Raw genomic sequence first — 16949 nt, 5'->3', positions numbered from 1 at the left:
GAGAAACTCATTACAAATGTGTTCTTATTTTACCGTTTTAAATCCAAGCTCCGCCTTTAACAGCGTGAGCGAGAGTGAGACAAACAGTCCTGCAAAAGCCTCTGGCGCTTCCAGCAAGCATCCTCCAGGATGAAGAGCAGGCGAGATCTTAAGGTGCAATAAACACACAAAATCGGGCCCTGTCATGTGCCAGCTGTTTGATTAAAAAAAAAAACAAAAAAAACAAAAAACTTGTGCGTCATTTCTTATTTTTCTAGTTCTGTTTAACGCCTTGACGCAACCATTTCCATGTGGAGGCAAAAAAATGATCGTCTGCCAAAAAGAAAAAAAAAAAAAAAAAGATTGCCGATGTTTAAAGTATAGTAAATGACTTGCTGGTCGATAATCTGTCAAACAAATCTCTCATGAATGATATCAAGTCATTTTGAACCTTCCTGTAAATAGAAGGTTAAAGCCGCGATCAGTTTTTGGTAAAGTAACTTTTATATATCTTTTATTAGTGAAAAGACGCATTGCGATTAAAAATGTATTTTTTAAGAGCGATGTAGCCAAGAGGGCAGCAGAAACTGCAACAAATATAACATAACAGTTATATAAAGATATTTGAAGTGGAATAAAAGGACTGGATTGATCATAATGTAGAACACAGAGTAGATGCAATAATGCAGAATCATGAGGAGCCTTTATTTGATATATAACCCCTTCATCAGGCCTGGTTACTATTTACCAATAAAAAGATACGCGGGAAAGGATGGATGGATTTTTACAAGGATTTGGAGTAAAAGCCCTGACAATGGGATTATATTCAAAGTAAAGTGTGCGACAGTAACAGTCTTGCAGACAGGTCTCCTCATACTTCTTTCTTTGCCGTGCATGCTGTATACTTTCAGAAGATGTACCTGACCTCCACTGCAGAGCAGGTATTCACTCTCTCTTGTACATGAGTAATACGGTCATATAACGCACTGACATTTTCTGTTTTTTGTGCGCGGCTTGTTCACATTTCAGTCTGTGGTCTAATGGTTTGTCCCTGTGCGCTCGCCGTCCTTTCACATGACTTCCACAGCGTGTGACTGCCCTGCATTCCTCAAGTGGCAACATTTCCTCTGTAGAAGTGGTTCATCCTTCCTTAAACATGGCGTGAAATCTCGCTCCGTCGCTGTGTTTTGTGTGATCTGTAGCAAACAGCTGAGCGTCTCCGGTGTGAGGAAGAATTTCTAAGATCCGAGTTCGCGGCTAAAACATCAGTTCCACTTTTTGTTTGTTTGTGTCTGTGTGCGTGTCAGAGTGCATCATCAGCCTGCTGGAGTGGATGGATACAAGATAACTGATGACTGAGGGGCATTTGGGGGCCTTCGTGTCGGTCATGGCTGAGCTTCTGCCGCCAGACTCAAGAATGTAAGACCTGCTGAGACCCAGATTTACTACAGACACCAGCTTGAGCGTGCAGGATGGAAACATACACGGCTTTGCTACTCTGACCGTTTCATATTCTGCAGTCACTACACTGACACGGGGATGGCATTATAGATGGGCTGGCGTTCATTGCTTGCTTTCAGCACGTAATGCAATGCTGAAATGTGGCTTTGCTTGTAAATAACAGGAGTAAAGCTAAGCCGAACATATGCCACTAGCTGCCTTTGCTTTATTGCTATTTAAGCCACTTGTGTGTCCTTATTTTGCAGGTGTAATTATTTCTTCCTATATGATGGCTCCAAGGTCAGAGGAGAGGCTGACCCTACAAGAGAAGGAATCTGCTACTTCTACCCCGAAGAGGTCTGGCTGTCACCAGCTGCTGCAAAGCGTGTGTGTGTGTGTGTGTGTTTGTGAGAGAGAGAGAGTGTGATCGTGATCGTGATATCCCAGCACTTGCTTTTGTGTGTTTACATTCTAAGCTTAATTTTAGAAAAGTCTGTAAAGACATCACGTATCTCTGTCAGACCCCTTTAGACAAACAGGAGCTGCTCTGCGGGCAGCTTGCCGGCGTGGGCCGCTGCGTCTCCGAGCTCTCCTCCTCTCCTGCGCGCACGCTCCGTCTGCGACGCAACAAGTTTGCCATCCGCATGAAAGACGACTTCTTCTGGGTGAGCGGGGTTCACAGGTGGTTTCAGCAGCAACTTCTTGAGATATTTTTTGATTGTTATTCTGGGGGATGTGTTTTCTTTTCTCTCCCAGGCGCTGGGCTGCTCGGTGGATGTCCCTACTGTCAGTATGTGTGAATTCCTGGACCAGCTGATAGACCTTTTTTGTTTCTACAACGGCCCTGTCCGTCAGAGCTATCAGGTGCAGTGTGCAGCTGCATAAATACCTCTACTTTAGTCTTTTATTTTTTTAAGTCTGCTGTGATCCACAAAGGTTTAAGGAAAATTTACATCACAGTCACAAAAAGATAATGATATCCAAAAACACAATAATGGCCAAATGAAAAAAAAAATTAATTATTGATCTCTATGTATGGCTTTCAGAGACTGCAGTGTTTTGTTGAGCTTTTTTGCTGGAATGGTTTTGGGTGCGTTTACTGGGAAGGGTCAGTGCAAATTGGTACAAAGTTGCTGTGAGTGATCACCTTTATCTTATGGTGAGACACTTCAATCCTCGCTTCCCGGAGGAGATTCCTGTGCCCCATCCATAGGACTCAATGGTTCAATGAGTATGGAAACAACGGGAATCATATGCTGTGGCAGTCACCAGATCTCACCCCAAAGTGGGGAATTTTGGACCATAGTGTTAAACAGCGCCCTGCACCCTTTTCCTGAGACGCCTTATGTTTGGTTTTCTTTTAACTTGTAAAATTTTAAATGCTCTTTGTCATTTTTTTTTTTTTTTTTTAGCTCAACAGTCAGGAAACTCTGGCAGCCCAATGGGCAAGGTACCTCTCTCACCTGCAGTCAGGATTCTCAGAGCTTAGTCACATCTTCAGCTGCTTGAGGACCATTGACTCAACTAACGTACGTACTAAACGTTGTGTGCAGGGTTCTGGTTTCAGCCTGCAGCGGCCTCTCTACTGCTGCTGCCGCTCAGAAGACAGGATATGTCACAATGTCCTGTGGTTTTGAGTAAGAGCTCAGCAAGGCTCGGCAAACTGTCAGCGGTTAATTTCTGCTTATTTATTGTACCTACAGAATACATATAAATAACAGAGTACACAGTGGGCTTTTGCTGGTGCAGTTTTTATAGCTTTTGCAAAACACGTGCTGATACATGCCAAGTCTATTGCATTACAAGCTGCACATTTCCGTTTTTTTCTATTTCTGTATGAACTGCAGGTAATATTTCACTGGATTCATTTCCTCAGGTTGACCCCCTTCTCCTGCTTAAAGCGGCCCTCATTCTTCAGGCTTGTCAGCGCTGCCCTCTAGTGTTAGCCGGCTGTATTCTTTTCAGAGGAAGGTGAGCTCACATTTGAAGAGAGAGCATCCACAACAGTTTAATTTTTAAAACGTCAGGTTTATCATTTTTCCTTCCTTTTTCTTCTTCTTCTTTTTTTTGGTCGTCTGCTTCAAAGAGTTGTCAGCACACAGATGTCTCCGGGGCTCACAATGAAGGTCATGGTTCATGAGAGTGAAACATACACTAAGGTAAGACAGGACATCAAAATTTGTCCAGATATTTTCATAAATATTTTTTTTCCCAGATCAGCAGTAGTAAAGTTGTAGAAAGAGTTAAAGTAGTAAAGGAGCCTGAAAAGACTGGCACCGAGGCAAATGGGCCAGGGACACTCTACAACCCCCCACCCCCCACCCCTTCTATTCACACACATACACATTAACACCATTAGCATATTGGATGAAAGCTAGAGGGTACATTAACACTAATGCAGAGCTATTTTAAGAGCTAGTTAAAGGTTTGCTGCCAGCAGGCCACCGCTGTGAGGATACCATGACTGATTTGGGGAGCTGCAGTTAGCATTTGTAACAAATATCTATACTTGACAGGCTGCAAAAATTGATTTCAAGACCCATGCAGGGTCACTCTCCTCCTCAGTATGATAGTAATTCTAAATGCCTAAATTCTAAATACCTAAAATGTAACAAAAAAGTACAGTATATTATTGGCCTGCTGCTAAAGTACAGACCATCGATCATGGATGGGGTATTACTGGTCTATAAATAATCAAATAATGCTTAGGTTTAAAACACCAGCTTGTATATATCTGGATTGTAAAAATGGCTAATAATGAAGTATTGGTATATTTTCAGCCTGATGCTAGGGTGCAGAAAACTTCAAGTATTTATAGTCTGTGAAAAATAAATGATAACAACAGGACCATATTATCATGTGTTTATTATGATCAGTGTCATGGTTATTAATATCACTGTACATGTTGTACCATATAAAAGTGTTGAGTCATTCCTCATTTATTTATATTTTGCTTTTGTGACATTGGCTGCTTTTGACTCATTTTCAGTCCAGTCCTTGTACCGCTCCTTTCTTTTCAGAGGAATGTTTTTTTGTTTGTTTGTTCAGCCGCTTAACGCTGACCTCTGAATTACTGGAGCATAAAAAAGGCACTGAACTCAAAGGATGAACCAGTGTGGTGTCTGCACTTAGCAGACAGCTTAGCAGAGGCTCTTTAGGCACACTGTTACTAGCAGCCTGTTGCAAAAACACGTCATTTGGTCAAATTTCTTTAGTTGAATCTACAAAAATGACAAAGATAACACAGTTTGACAGACATAAAATAATATTTTTCACAAGGTGATTCCCTTGTGGCATATCTCAGCACGGTGTGCAGTGTCTCTAAAGTACCATCAGATTTTGATCCACCATGCAATACCATCCAGAAAGCATCTGCCTTATATACTGTATTTCTATGTATGTTTGCATGTTTCAATAATAACCCATTTCCTATTTTCTTAGCAAAAGAAATGAGGGGTGGCTCAAGACTTTTGCACAGCCCTATTCTTCATACTGAAATATGACTGAATAGCCTCATCAAACCAAATGAATTAGAAATAAATCCCTCCCTCTAATACAAGCCTGCTTTTTAAATAAAGCCTGTTACCATCTACAGTTGAGGTCCTGGCTAGTATTTGAGGAAATACAGTACACACGACTTGGCCCAGTGCTCGTGGTTGTCAGTTGTGGCTGCAGTGCAGCAAAGGCAGAGAGCCTTGGAAAAAAGACTGTGGACTAAACCTTGATAACTAAACTCAGCACACGCAGTGATTCATCCTTCTCTATGCTGTCAGTGTGACCCTGGGGGAGCTTAGCTATTCAAGCAGCTAATGCAAAGACACATGCAGAATTGCAGTGTGTTTCTAGGTGTTCTCATGAGCTACCGAACCTGTTAGGTCCCCTCGGCGGATGTGGGCTGGTGGATAATTAAAGTGGGCTGATGATGCAGCCCTCGCTCATAGGTGTTCTTAGAAAGCCTTTATTGTCATTATGCACAAATACACTGAAATAAGGAGTGCTGCTCCTGGTTGTGAAGTCTTGCTGCTGTATAACAGGCGGCTATAGTAGTAATAATATTTTTTTTTCCCATGTAGGCCCAGAAGCCCAATGGAACAAGCACATCGAGCTCATTTAGTGGTACTGTCAGCTCCACAACTGTGTTCCTGTCCATGCCTGAACTCCAGTACCTGCAGTTCGCTCCTGTCAACAAAGGTTTCAGGTAGTCTCCCCTTCCTGATACGTATTTATTTTACAGATAATATTCATCAAAACTTATTTTAAAAAATATATCTGAATCCCATTTGCACACAATTCTGTCTAAAACCTCGCAGCTCCCCTTCTACTCCACAAAGAGACACTCCCTCAAAGAAGACCCGCCTGTCACGGACTTTATCTGACACTCCCTCTACTGATTCAGATGTAACTAATCCAAGTTCCTCCCAGCATCCCCAGAAGGTGTCTTTCAGTCCTCATTTGTCAGAATCAAATGTGTTCAGCCCAGCTCCATCACATGGTGCTGCTGATTCCCTCAACCCATCTCCACAGTTGCTCAGACCTTCTCTCTCAAATGGAGAACACTCTCTTGAAGGTGAGGCAGAAGAGAGACCTTCTGGCAGCTCTCACAACAGCACAGGTGGCCGCACCCAGATACAAAGTGAAGGAGATGGCTCCGTGTTTGAAGAAAACTTCCATATGAATGGAGGAGATGGGGACGAAGCTTGTGGGATGGTATTTGACTTTAGAGCGGCCGAGTCTGGAAATGAGCAGTTACCTGATGACAAGGTGGTGGAGGAAGACAGGAGAGACTCCTGTGTGAGTGCTTCAGGCCACAAAGCAGGGAAGAGCAATCCTCCTCCTCCCCCTCATCTCCCTGACACCTTAGTGGAGAATCCACTGATCCCCATGACGCTGTACATGCACCGAGTGAACGGCTTGGTGTTGGCTCTGCTGGCGGAGCCTCACTTCACGAGTGACGCCACTTCTATGGAGGAAGTGGTGAGGGTTCTGTTTTTCTGTAACTGTAGCTCAATTTAAATTCAAGCACTGTTTTGCACTATTTTGCCTTTGTCATGCTAATATCTGGTATTGTTGCTTTGGCTCCAGTATCACAGCAGCCTGGCTTCACTCAATGGACTGGAGGCTCATCTGAGGACCATCTCTCCAGGTGCCTCTCCAGCTGCCCAAGGAGCTCCGGGACCCTATACCTTTGCCCATTTTGACTGCATTCAGAGCACGCTCACAAGTAATGCTGCCTCTAAAATATAATCAGCTGTCTCTGTACATTCAGTACTGGCACTCCCCATGCTTCTCTTTTCATCTTTTTTCATATATGATATTTCCAAACATTCTATCTCTTCCAGTTTTCCAACTTTCACTTTTCTGCTGAAGTGAGTATAAGCCCTGGCATCTCTACCCAGGAAAGAGTGTGTGTGTGTGTGTGTGTGTGTGTGGGTGGTGGTGGTGGTGGGGCTTGGTAGATTGTCTTTGCATGAGCTATCTGCTAATTTCAAGGACTATAATCAGCATTCTTTTGAGCTGCAGCCATGCCTGTGCAGGTTAATGTGCCTCCATTATTGTGTGTCTCTGCAGCCAACCTGTCTGGCCAGTTAGGGGGAGCCCGGGATCATCCTTTTGTCAGAGCCACATCACTTCTTCACTCTCATTTCTGTAACACTGAGACTCTGCAGGAGGCTATTATCAGGTCAGCATGGCAATGATGTAGCTGGTGGGGGGATTTCTTTCTCTACTCAAGTAAAGGTTAGGGCAATGAGGTGTTTTTGACAGTTGATCATGTCCATGCCTCTGCTGGATCTGCTCCTAAATCCTTAATCTGCATGGATCACATTCAGACAGCTGATATTTACTGGCAAAGAAACTACATTGTTTACCCTCTTTATTATGTTTGTTTGTTGTGCTTTATTGCATGTCATCCTTCCACATGCTTGAAATGCAAATCTGTGTGACATTTTCACTGCAGGAGTGCCAGCACTGCTGTGTATGGAACCCGCAGCGTGGCCCAGGAGACTTACTTCCAGCAGAACGGTGGATCACTGAGGAACTCGGGCATCCCTAACCACCAGGACAGCGCGTTCTCGCTGCCCAGCAAGGCCCGGCACAGACTGCTGAAGCATGGGGTTAACCTGCTCTGATGAAGCAGCACCGTGTCGCCTGTTCAAGCGGACTTGTATTTCAGTATCTGAAGAACTATAATATACTGTAAGTAATCTTAAAAACAAACTCCACTGCAGCAAATTTTTACAATAGGATTACATCTTCTTTCCTTTGCAGCAGCTGCAGTTTACGTGGTACGACAACATGCTGTGTATTACCATATACTGTGCTGTAAAACCTTTATGGATCTCGCATTCACAGCAGAACTTTTTAAAAAAAAATTTATATCATAACTATAAATTTGCAGTGACATAGGTGTAGAGTAGATTGTTTATTTACTTGTGTTTATATGAGTAGTTTTATTTGTTCTGTTTCAAAAAGCTCAGCCTCTGTGACTGTTTGTTCCTATTGCTTGCATTCTTGCACTTAAGGAGGCATTTAGACTGAAGCCACATTATATTGTTATCGTTTTAATGCATATGAATTAGCTTATTACTCATATTTCTCTAGAAATTTGAAAGCATTTTATAATAATTTGTATTTCAGCTCAAAATTTTGCAAACAAAAAAGTTTTATTTACCTATTTGACTATTACTACTATAGTTTGTTTTTATTGGTGTCGTTTGCACAAAATGTGTGTATTCAAAAGAGCCTTATTGTGATGAACTGCTGTATGTTTTACAATAAAAATGAATATGTGATCCGCTGAGTTGCGTCTTATGAGCTAATTTTCTCATTACATGTTCAAAACTATTTGGGGTTGCCTGACCTTCTTAGGGGCCGTCATTAACCTGCATGTGACTCTGAAACATGGAGCGGATTGTTTTCTACCTAAAGCTTAATGCCTCCTTTCAAAATACCCTGAACAAATGTGAACCCTGAACACTTCGAAGTGCCAAAAACGTGTGTAAAATGTTATTACTTGTGTTATGTCCGACTGTCTCTGTGCTGTACGTGTTGTAAATAAGGTCGTTTTTGATGATCCAACTATGGGATCATTAGGGCAATTAGCTAAGTAGCTGAATCTGAATGGGTTTGCTCGGCGCTCTGGGGGCGCCTCATTATGCAGGCGCATTAAATAAAAGGCAGCGGGGGTCAAATGGGTGGGCAAGGCACGGACAAAAAGAGGGGCAGGGGCTACGAGGAGGGCTAGGATTCAAATTCTAAGTGGTGTGTTCTCCCCATTGTCAGTGAGGTATATAGCAAGGGGCCCAAACTCGCCACGGGGTTTGGGGAGTTGGCATCACAGGAGGAACTGCCTGCTCGTCGCTGAAAACCCACAGGCCAGGATTTAGGATTTCACCATGGCCTCTTCAAACTGGACGCGGATTACTTCATTACTTCTTTTAATGACGATAAGTTACTGTGGAGTATTTGGTCGCGCAGTGGGCACGCTGAAGCTTCTGTCACAGTTGCCGAAAACTGCAGATGAATCATATGAAGCAACTTTACGCGCGGGCCGGTGGCGGCGCGGGATGGCGGACACGCACCGGGAGAGGTGCGCGGAACTGGAAGCGCCTTGGCTGGAGAACACACGAGAAGCCCATGTGGATAGTGGAATACCTTTGCAGCTCCGTATACGGTCCTTTTCTCCGAGAGCTTCGCGTGGTTTGGTTTTCCCAGGAAAAGCTCTTTTCAAGTTTATCCGAGGCGTCTACCGCTGCTGTCAAGAAGGAGTAAACTGCAGAAGGCTGAAAGGAATTCAAGGGCGCACGAGAGGAGGTAAGAAAAAGTGCATCCAATCTAAAGTCGTCACTTTAACTCAGTGTCTGAACTGTTAAAGCCAAATTTGTTGAGGTGGGTTGATCCTGTTTGGAGAAAAGGAAAAAAAAAAAAAAAAGATCATCCATGTGGTTAATTCTACAAAACTAGCTGTGTGGTAACCACGGGAACGGGTGCTTCACATCTGTAAGCATCAGCTTTTAAGATGGCCCCCTAACCAGCACACGACACTTAAGATTTAGACTTAAATTCCTTTTTGAACATGCTTGTTAGATTTGGAATTTTAGTCATTTTAATATTTCCGGCATTAAAAAGTTGCGTGGCACATTAATCAGGGGAAAAGAGAAGCTTTGCTCATTAAACCGTTCTGAATGGATCTAATGAGAAATGAAATAAGCGAATAAATTATAAGGATGAATCAGTACCTAATTTAGCAGAAAATGAAGCAAGAGAAACATGATGAATAACACAAATCAGCAACACACAGAATAGGCACACTGAAAGAATGACACTGCAGGCTTTTCCCCTGGAAAATATCACTTTTCAGTAGCAGTGAAGAAAAGACAGAATGGCAGTTTGGGGGAGGATAATGGCTTGAATAATGTAGCTGTAGGGAGGACTATGTTATCTGCACACAAATGAGTCTTAGCTGGCTTAATGTCCCCTTCAATAATTGTTGAGACATCCTGCTGGCTCATTAACAGGGCATTAGGAGTGAAAACATCACCTCTGTGGTGGAGCCTGACACGAGTGAATGTGCTTCTCTGTGACATGAAATGCTGTACCGTGACTCTGACAGACTCTTAACTGCCTCTTCTCCGCCTCACCAGATACAGGCACGGAGTTTGTCCTCACTGGGGAGATTTTATCATTAACAGTTGCACGAGCTGAGCTTCACCTTCAGCTTTCCAACCCGCGACATCTGGACATCCGCCCTGTGCTTCCATCCATGGCGAAGCACAAGCTTCCTACGAGGTACAGGCTCAAACTGAAAAATTTACTTTCAGCGTTTTCACACAATTTTAGCCAAGACACAATAATATCACTGAACTGGGAATCACTGGCTTTATTTGTGACACATTTTGTCTCTTGCCACCTTTAGGTACAGTCTGGGGTCACGGGGTGACACCGTGGACCTTAGAGTGGACCTGCTATTCCTTTTCCACAGTGTGCAAGAGGTGGTGGGTGGTGCTGGACGAGGCCCCAGCTTGACAAACATGCGGCGTGCGGTACTTTTCTCCAACGGAGATCCTCCGGGTGAAAACCCCACTGGAATGGCTCCTAAGGACACCGATGCCAATGTGTTGGGGAGTGGGCTCACCAGCACGCTTTCTCCTCTGGACCTGGGCTTGGTCCTGGGTTGTAGTCAGGCTGGCACTGAGGTGTCATGTGAAGCTGGTGGCGTTCACATCACACACACACCTTTCATGGCTCTTTTCTTTGGATGAGGTTAACAATGAGACCTGACTGTGTTTGCATGGTAACATTTCATCTGTCCACTGGTTTTACCAGCTGATGACAAACAAAACTCAAAAGGATGCACTTCAATGTCAAAATTATTAATTTATAGGTTAAATCTTTTGCAAACTATATATATATGTAAATATGTAAATTGTAAATATGACATACTGTAAGTTTATTGTGTAATTTTCTGATTATAAAATGCAGTCTAGCGGTGGCTCATGACAAAATGTACGGTCCCCTCAGTCTACTTTGTTCAGCTGCTGTCCTCCTTTAGATACACATTAATCTGCTTTGTGCTTCTATTTAAAGAAGTTTTCACAGTTGGTGGGAAAAAGTAGAAAAAAACAACACCTGGACAAACAAAGGGCTCGCACATGTTCTTCGACCAGGCTGAACTGAGCCGTAACTATTCTGTTGATTTGTGAGGAAACACCGTTAGACTCTTGGTCCCTGTAACACTTTTCTATAGTACTTCAGAAACTGATAAAAACTGAAAGAAGATAATTATGTGTTTGCTTTTCATCTGTTTACCCAGAACATGACTTCTGAAGAAACATAAAAAAAAAAGGACTCATTGTAAATTTTTATTTCTGTGCTTTGCTTACGTGGTTGGACTGACCATAAAATAATTTATTGGCTACACAATATATCAGCCATTAATAAAAATCTAGACACAATGTAGACAATAGTATTGTCTTTGTTCATCTGCCAACTTAAACCTGAAGTGGTGCTTTGCCCAGCTTGGAACTTAATTTTTTGGGGTCAATCCAGATCTGGAGCCAAGATTTTTTTTTGGACTGTCTCCAAATATATATCTAATTGAATAAAAATACTGAAGGAATATGACCGTCTAAATCAGATTCAGAAGTCCCTGGTGTGGTTGGAATTTTCAGCCTTGGTGGAGGTATGCAGTCTCAGATTTGTTCATTCATTAGCCTTTAGACTATTTTGAGGATTTGTATCATTAAATGCATGTAACCCCACGTACCCTCTGGGTCAGTTTGCCAGTAGGGGGTTAGGCACACTCAAAAGCTGTTACCTTTAATCTGAATAACAATAAACTGGCCAAAGGCTTTAGCCAGTGAGTAGCCATCACTATCTGAGAGACAATTATCATTTGTGAAATATATATATTTTGAATTATAATGTAATAGCGAATAGCGTTTTAGTGAATAGTGTTTTTATTGTCACTGTTAAAAAAAACAATGCTAAGAACAATGTTAAAACAGTGAAATGCAGTTTAGCATCCTCTCTGCGGCAGTAATTAAAAAGATTAAAAAACTGCATATGCAAGACAACAATAAATAAGTAAATGTAGTAAATTAAGGTCAATATATCAATGCTAGGGAAAACTTGTTCTTAATTTTATTTCATTGAACAAAGCACTAAGTGTTACAATAACACGGGCACTTTAAGGTTAAGATATTTAAGCTACAGCCTGGCTGGTACTGGACTTTAAGCCAATGTTGATGTTTAGGCAGTAAAAACTGATTTTCTGGCCCATATTATTTTTATGTGTAAAGTAAATTAGTGATCTTGCTTGAGAAGTTAAAATGATCAGTTCATAGTCAAATACATTGGTGGGAAGTTAGCAAATTAGTGAGCAACTTAAGGTGAAGACACCACACTACTGTCTGCTCAGCTGTAGGCTCATCCACTAATATATTTTATTTAAATGGATGTTTCTTTACCTTACTTAGGTACATGCAACATTCAAAAAGTATTTGTAATCACAATTCAATTCAGTTCAGTTCAATTTAATTCTATCCTCCTGGGACCCAAGAAAAATAAGTGTCATCAAATTTCTTTTTCTAATTTCCTACATCCTTGGGGTCAAAGAAACATCTCACAATATAGACTTTTTCAAATTTATTTTTAATTACCTTTTTTCAGCATGTCCACTGTAGTGGACAACGAGACGATCTTCATACAAAACAAACAGCTGAATTGAACGATTTAACTAATTATGGTCATTAACCAACAATACAAAATAAAAACAACCACAGGGCAACAGAATGTGTGATATCGTATTCTAGATGGATTTTGCACCCCCTATTAGTCAGGACATGTGGATACTAATTTAAGGCATTCCGGCTTGCAGGGCTAAGCCCCACAGCTTATCTATAAAACAGCTGTGCTGGTGTGAAGTCCCTGCTTGAAGTTTGATTGGAACCCATACTTTGGATGGGATGAGAGTACCCAAAAATGCATACGCCTGCTGAATGGCCTATGACAAGGGTCTGCCAAAGACACCAGGGTTAAAGCAGACAAAAAGCAGGTCTGTCTTCCTAAAAGTATGAGTGCGCTTGATACACTCAAAACCCAGCCAGGGCACATAGAAGCCTGGTGCAGAGCTTCCTTCTAGTCTAAGCCACTAGTGGCAAGTGACCATAGCTTGAGAGATTGAGACAGGTGGAACTTGGATAGTAAAGCAGAGTTAGGCTGAAGGATAACCCTCAATCGTTCCAGCAAAAAACCCTGCAGTAACCCTTGTGAACTGACAAGAGCATGCAACATGCGCTAATGCTCGTGGCACATGTTATGGCAGGAAAGCTGTTTTGAGGGAAACCAATTTCAAATCAGCATCCTTGAGGGGAGCAAAGAGCATCAAGGACTATGGGGTTCAGTGGGGGGAAACTGAGGGTCCACACTGTAAGTCTTTGGGTACCTTTAAGAAACTGTGAGATCAGAGATGATTCATCCCTACTGAGTGCTGAATGACCAACATGGACTGGCTCAATTGCTGCCAGGGTAACTGCAGATTTGCCTGCCTCCAGCTGGGACTGCAGAAATTGCCAGGATGGCTTTGCGATGGCCTTATAGGGGTTGATTTGGTGGACTGTATACCAGAAGGCAAACAGTCCCCTGTAGTATGAGTAGGCAACCCTAGTGGATGGTGCAAAATCTTGTACTTTTGTACTATCTTGTGCAGAATCCTCTGCCTCTGTCCTGTTGCCTACAAGGATTAGGTATCAAAGTGCATAAAGATGGTCCTGATGTCCATTACAATTGACATTTATTCAAAGCCCATCATTTCAAAACATAAATGATTTAACTGCTTTTAAAATGGAAAATACTCTTCCTGAAATCTTTACAAACAAACTCATATAAAGCGCTTACACAACTCGTGTTGTGTAAGCGCTTTGAGTGCTCATATCTGATAAGAAAAGCGCTATATAAGAACTAGTCCATTTACCATTTACCATATATGATAACCATGAAGAAAATAACAAAAAAGCAGCAATATTTAACTTATTTCTCCTCTTTCCATAAAATGTGCTTCCTGCAAGGTCAGCCATTTTGAAAAATAAGGTTCCCAACATGCCACCCTGTCACAAGAAATATTCCCAGAAAGCCCAGGATGTCCTCTTTAGAGTACAACTGGATTTATTTTAGTTTCTTGAAAAACTCAAAAGATGTGCATGAAAATGTAATGTCCACTACAGAGGACAAAAATCAGTGGGATATCAGAAGGATATAGTGCCAAATCACAACAATTGCCTCAAGATGCTTGTAAGGTAAAGACCCTACAATAATACAGAGCAAAAAAATCAAATGACCCCCTATGAGAGCAAGCACTTGGTGACAGTGGAAAGGAAAATCTCCCTTTTAACAGGAAGAAACCTCTAGAAGAACCAGGCTCAGGGAGGGGCAGATGGTTGGGGGTGAGGGGGGTGAGACAGGATAAAAGACACCGTGGAAGAGAGCCAGAGATTAATAGTAAATAATGTTTAAATGCAGAGTGGTCTATAATCACACAGAGAGTGAAAAGAGGTGAGTGAAGAAGAAACACTCAGTGCATCATGCATAAATGCATAAACAAGCTTTTCAGCATCACTCTGAGACAGGATGTTTTGAATTTTAGAAATACTGTGCAAATGCAAAAAAGCAGTTGTACATATTTGTTTGATATGTGCATGGAAGGACATATCCTGCTCAAAAATGAATTCAAGGTTCCTCACAGGGTTATTGTGAGTATCTGGTTAGACACTGTGGTTTTAAGATTTTTAGGGCAGAGTACAATAACCCCAGTTTTATCTGAATTTAGAAGCTCAAAATTAGACATCATTCAGGCCTTTATGTCTTCAAGAGATTCCTGCAGTTTAAGTAATTGGTGTGTGTCATCTGGCTTCATGGATAGATAAAGCCGGGCATCATGTGCATAGCTCTGAAAATGTATGCAATGCTTTCCAATAATACTGCCTAAGGGAATTATGTATAAGAATTGGTCCTAGTACAGAACCCTGTGGAACTCCATGATTAACCTTAGTGTGTGAAGAAGACTCCCCGTTTACACAAATGAATTGGAGTCTATTAGATAGATGTGATTCAAACCACTGCAGTGCAGTACCTTTAATACCTATTGCATGCTCTAATCTCTGTAATAAAATGTTATGGTCAACAGTATCAAAAGCTGCACTGAGGTCCAACAGAACAAGTACAGAGATGAGTCCACTTCAGAGGCTGTAAGAAGATCATTTGTAACCTTCACTAATGCTGTGATGAATTCTGAAACCTGACTGAAACTCTTCAGATAAACCGTTCCTCTGCAGATGATCAGTTAGCTGTTTTACAACTACTCTTTCAAAAAGGAAGTTTGGAAATTGGCCTATAATTAGTTAAGACAGCTGGTCAAGAGATGCCTTTTTAAGTAATGGTTAAATTACTGCCACCTTAAAAGCCTGTGGTATGTAGCAAATTAAGCGATAGAACATACATTACATATACTTCTATCTTTCCTAAAGCAATTTAACAAAGGTAATTTAAACATGTGGCTGCTTCTGCTTAGAATCAGCCAACTATAAAGGGAATGATCTTGCAAAATGAAGTCAAGATAATTTTAAATTATCATCTGCATTGAATTCAATGTTTTAGACTTTCTAGATTTGTTTCTTTCCCCCTTTTAAATTTTGATGTTTCTGTACTACTGCACATCTTGGCCAGAGTTTAATAATAATAATACAGATTTGGAGCTGTTATGTGATGACCTTTCCCATAGCAAGTTTTTACACTGTTACCTATCAGATAACATACAGACCGTGTATGTGTAATAGGCCATTAATTATATAATAATAATATTGTAAGGTATTCATGCATCAACAAAGGTACATACAATACTGTGCAAAAGTCATGAGTCACCTCTCATTTCTATATATTTTGTGGGGAAGATGGGAAATAGGTGCAGTGATTTATTGAAACATGTACAAGCATACACTACACGGAAATACAGTATATAAGGCAAAAACAGTTTGTACGATTCTATTCAGCTTGAAAGTTAATATTTGGTATGACTGCCTTTATTATTGAACACAGCCTGAACTCTCTTAAGCAGCATTCTTGTAATTTCTTTAAGTAGTCTTCAGGAACAGTTCTCCAGGCTTCTTGAAGAACAAGCTCTTCTTTGGATGTTGGCTGCCTTTTGTTCTGTTCTCTGTCAAGATGATCCCAAACTGCTTCAATAATGTTGAGGTCCGGGCTCTGGGGAGGCCAATCCGTGACCGATAATGTTCCATTGTATGCTTTTACTGTATTAGCAGTGTGTTTGGGATCATCATCATGCTGAAATATGAAGCTGCTGCCAATCAGATGCTTTCCAGATGGTACCCGGGGGTGAAAGTAAGCTGGTATGGTCCGGTACTGCATACCACTAAAAGATTCTGAGCCGGTACGCAGTACCTGCAAGAGGGGGGGGCAGCTGTCTGCTGCAAAGCCGTCATTCAGAAACCACTCATGGCTGTACTTTGGGTCAGAATAGATCCGCTAGCAATAAGTAGTAAAAACACGACTTAATCAGTTAAATAGCTTTTTTCTCATTTCAAATGTTTCTGAACTGTTCATGCTATGCTGGAGCCTCAATCCTCTAGTGTCTCTCCCCTCAGGGCTCTAGTATTTTGTCAACGGCCAGCCTTTAAAACGTTCACCGCTACGTTTAATGTCTGTCTGCTTGTTACAAAATATCCCAATCAAAAGCAAAGAGAGATGAACTAATTGTGTTTCATGTTATTCTGCTCAATTTCAACAACACAGCACAGCGTGAAAACACTGCTTATGACCGGAGATTTCATTTACGCTTCACGAGAGTGCATTTACCTCCAAAACACAGTGGCTGCCGAGGGGATTGAGGCTTGAGAAAGTTTGATAATTATTTATTTCCAGAAGTTTTGTATTGGTGAACAGAGCCAGAATGCGTGGAGGTGGTCATCAGTTGTGTTGAGTATACAGTGTGTGCAAACATTCCTTAACAACTGAAAAAA

At 41.6% G+C, this 16949-nt stretch overlaps 2 protein-coding genes across 5 annotated transcripts; both read left to right on the top strand.

The window, feature by feature from the left end:
* Window positions 1-78: 78 nt before the first annotated feature.
* On the top strand, window positions 79-8204 carry hps4 (HPS4 biogenesis of lysosomal organelles complex 3 subunit 2). Of its 4 annotated transcripts, XM_030737506.1 has the most exons (13): window positions 79-153; window positions 1287-1398; window positions 1686-1776; window positions 1941-2084; window positions 2176-2283; window positions 2832-2948; window positions 3296-3390; window positions 3506-3578; window positions 5493-5617; window positions 5730-6393; window positions 6502-6640; window positions 6988-7099; window positions 7376-8204. In XM_030737506.1, the coding sequence occupies exons 2-13, from the start codon at window positions 1331-1333 to the stop codon at window positions 7545-7547; spliced, it is 1908 nt and encodes a 635-aa protein (XP_030593366.1). In that variant the 5' UTR covers window positions 79-153; window positions 1287-1330; the 3' UTR covers window positions 7548-8204. The 4 variants fall into 4 exon arrangements, with proteins under 4 accessions (XP_030593366.1, XP_030593365.1, XP_030593369.1 ...); XM_030737505.1 differs by lacking the exon at window positions 79-153 and having other exon boundaries at window positions 1073-1398; XM_030737509.1 differs by lacking the exons at window positions 79-153; window positions 7376-8204 and adding an exon at window positions 6759-6785 and having other exon boundaries at window positions 1073-1398.
* A 551-nt stretch (window positions 8205-8755) lies between these two features.
* On the top strand, window positions 8756-10797 carry LOC115786360 (uncharacterized). The gene is made up of 3 exons (XM_030738483.1): window positions 8756-9231; window positions 10062-10206; window positions 10334-10797. Exons 1-3 carry the CDS (start codon window positions 8814-8816, stop codon window positions 10677-10679), a joined length of 909 nt encoding a protein of 302 aa, XP_030594343.1. The 5' UTR covers window positions 8756-8813; the 3' UTR covers window positions 10680-10797.
* The last annotated feature ends 6152 nt before the right edge of the window (window positions 10798-16949 follow it).

Source organism: Archocentrus centrarchus, chromosome 9 (genome assembly GCF_007364275.1).
Source record: "Archocentrus centrarchus isolate MPI-CPG fArcCen1 chromosome 9, fArcCen1, whole genome shotgun sequence".
Taxonomy (NCBI): Eukaryota; Metazoa; Chordata; class Actinopteri; order Cichliformes; family Cichlidae; genus Archocentrus; species Archocentrus centrarchus.
Note: the sequence above shows the minus strand (reverse complement) of the source record. Positions and strands in the feature narration are given on the sequence as shown.

What these genes read in the sequence shown, in the direction of transcription:
- LOC115786360 (XM_030738483.1), top strand. Translation starts at nt 8,814, where the DNA reads ATGGCCTCTTCAAACTGGACGCGGATTACTTCATTACTTCTTTTAATG. An exon ending in TCAAGGGCGCACGAGAGGAG is followed by an intron (nt 9,232 to 10,061) that starts GTAAGAAAAAGT and finishes CCGCCTCACCAG; the next exon opens with ATACAGGCACGGAGTTTGTC. An exon ending in AAGCACAAGCTTCCTACGAG is followed by an intron (nt 10,207 to 10,333) that starts GTACAGGCTCAA and finishes TGCCACCTTTAG; the next exon opens with GTACAGTCTGGGGTCACGGG.
- hps4 (XM_030737506.1), top strand. Translation starts at nt 1,331, where the DNA reads ATGACTGAGGGGCATTTGGGGGCCTTCGTGTCGGTCATGGCTGAGCTT. An exon ending in GGACCATTGACTCAACTAAC is followed by an intron (nt 2,949 to 3,295) that starts GTACGTACTAAA and finishes TCATTTCCTCAG; the next exon opens with GTTGACCCCCTTCTCCTGCT. An exon ending in AGAGTGAAACATACACTAAG is followed by an intron (nt 3,579 to 5,492) that starts GTAAGACAGGAC and finishes TTTCCCATGTAG; the next exon opens with GCCCAGAAGCCCAATGGAAC.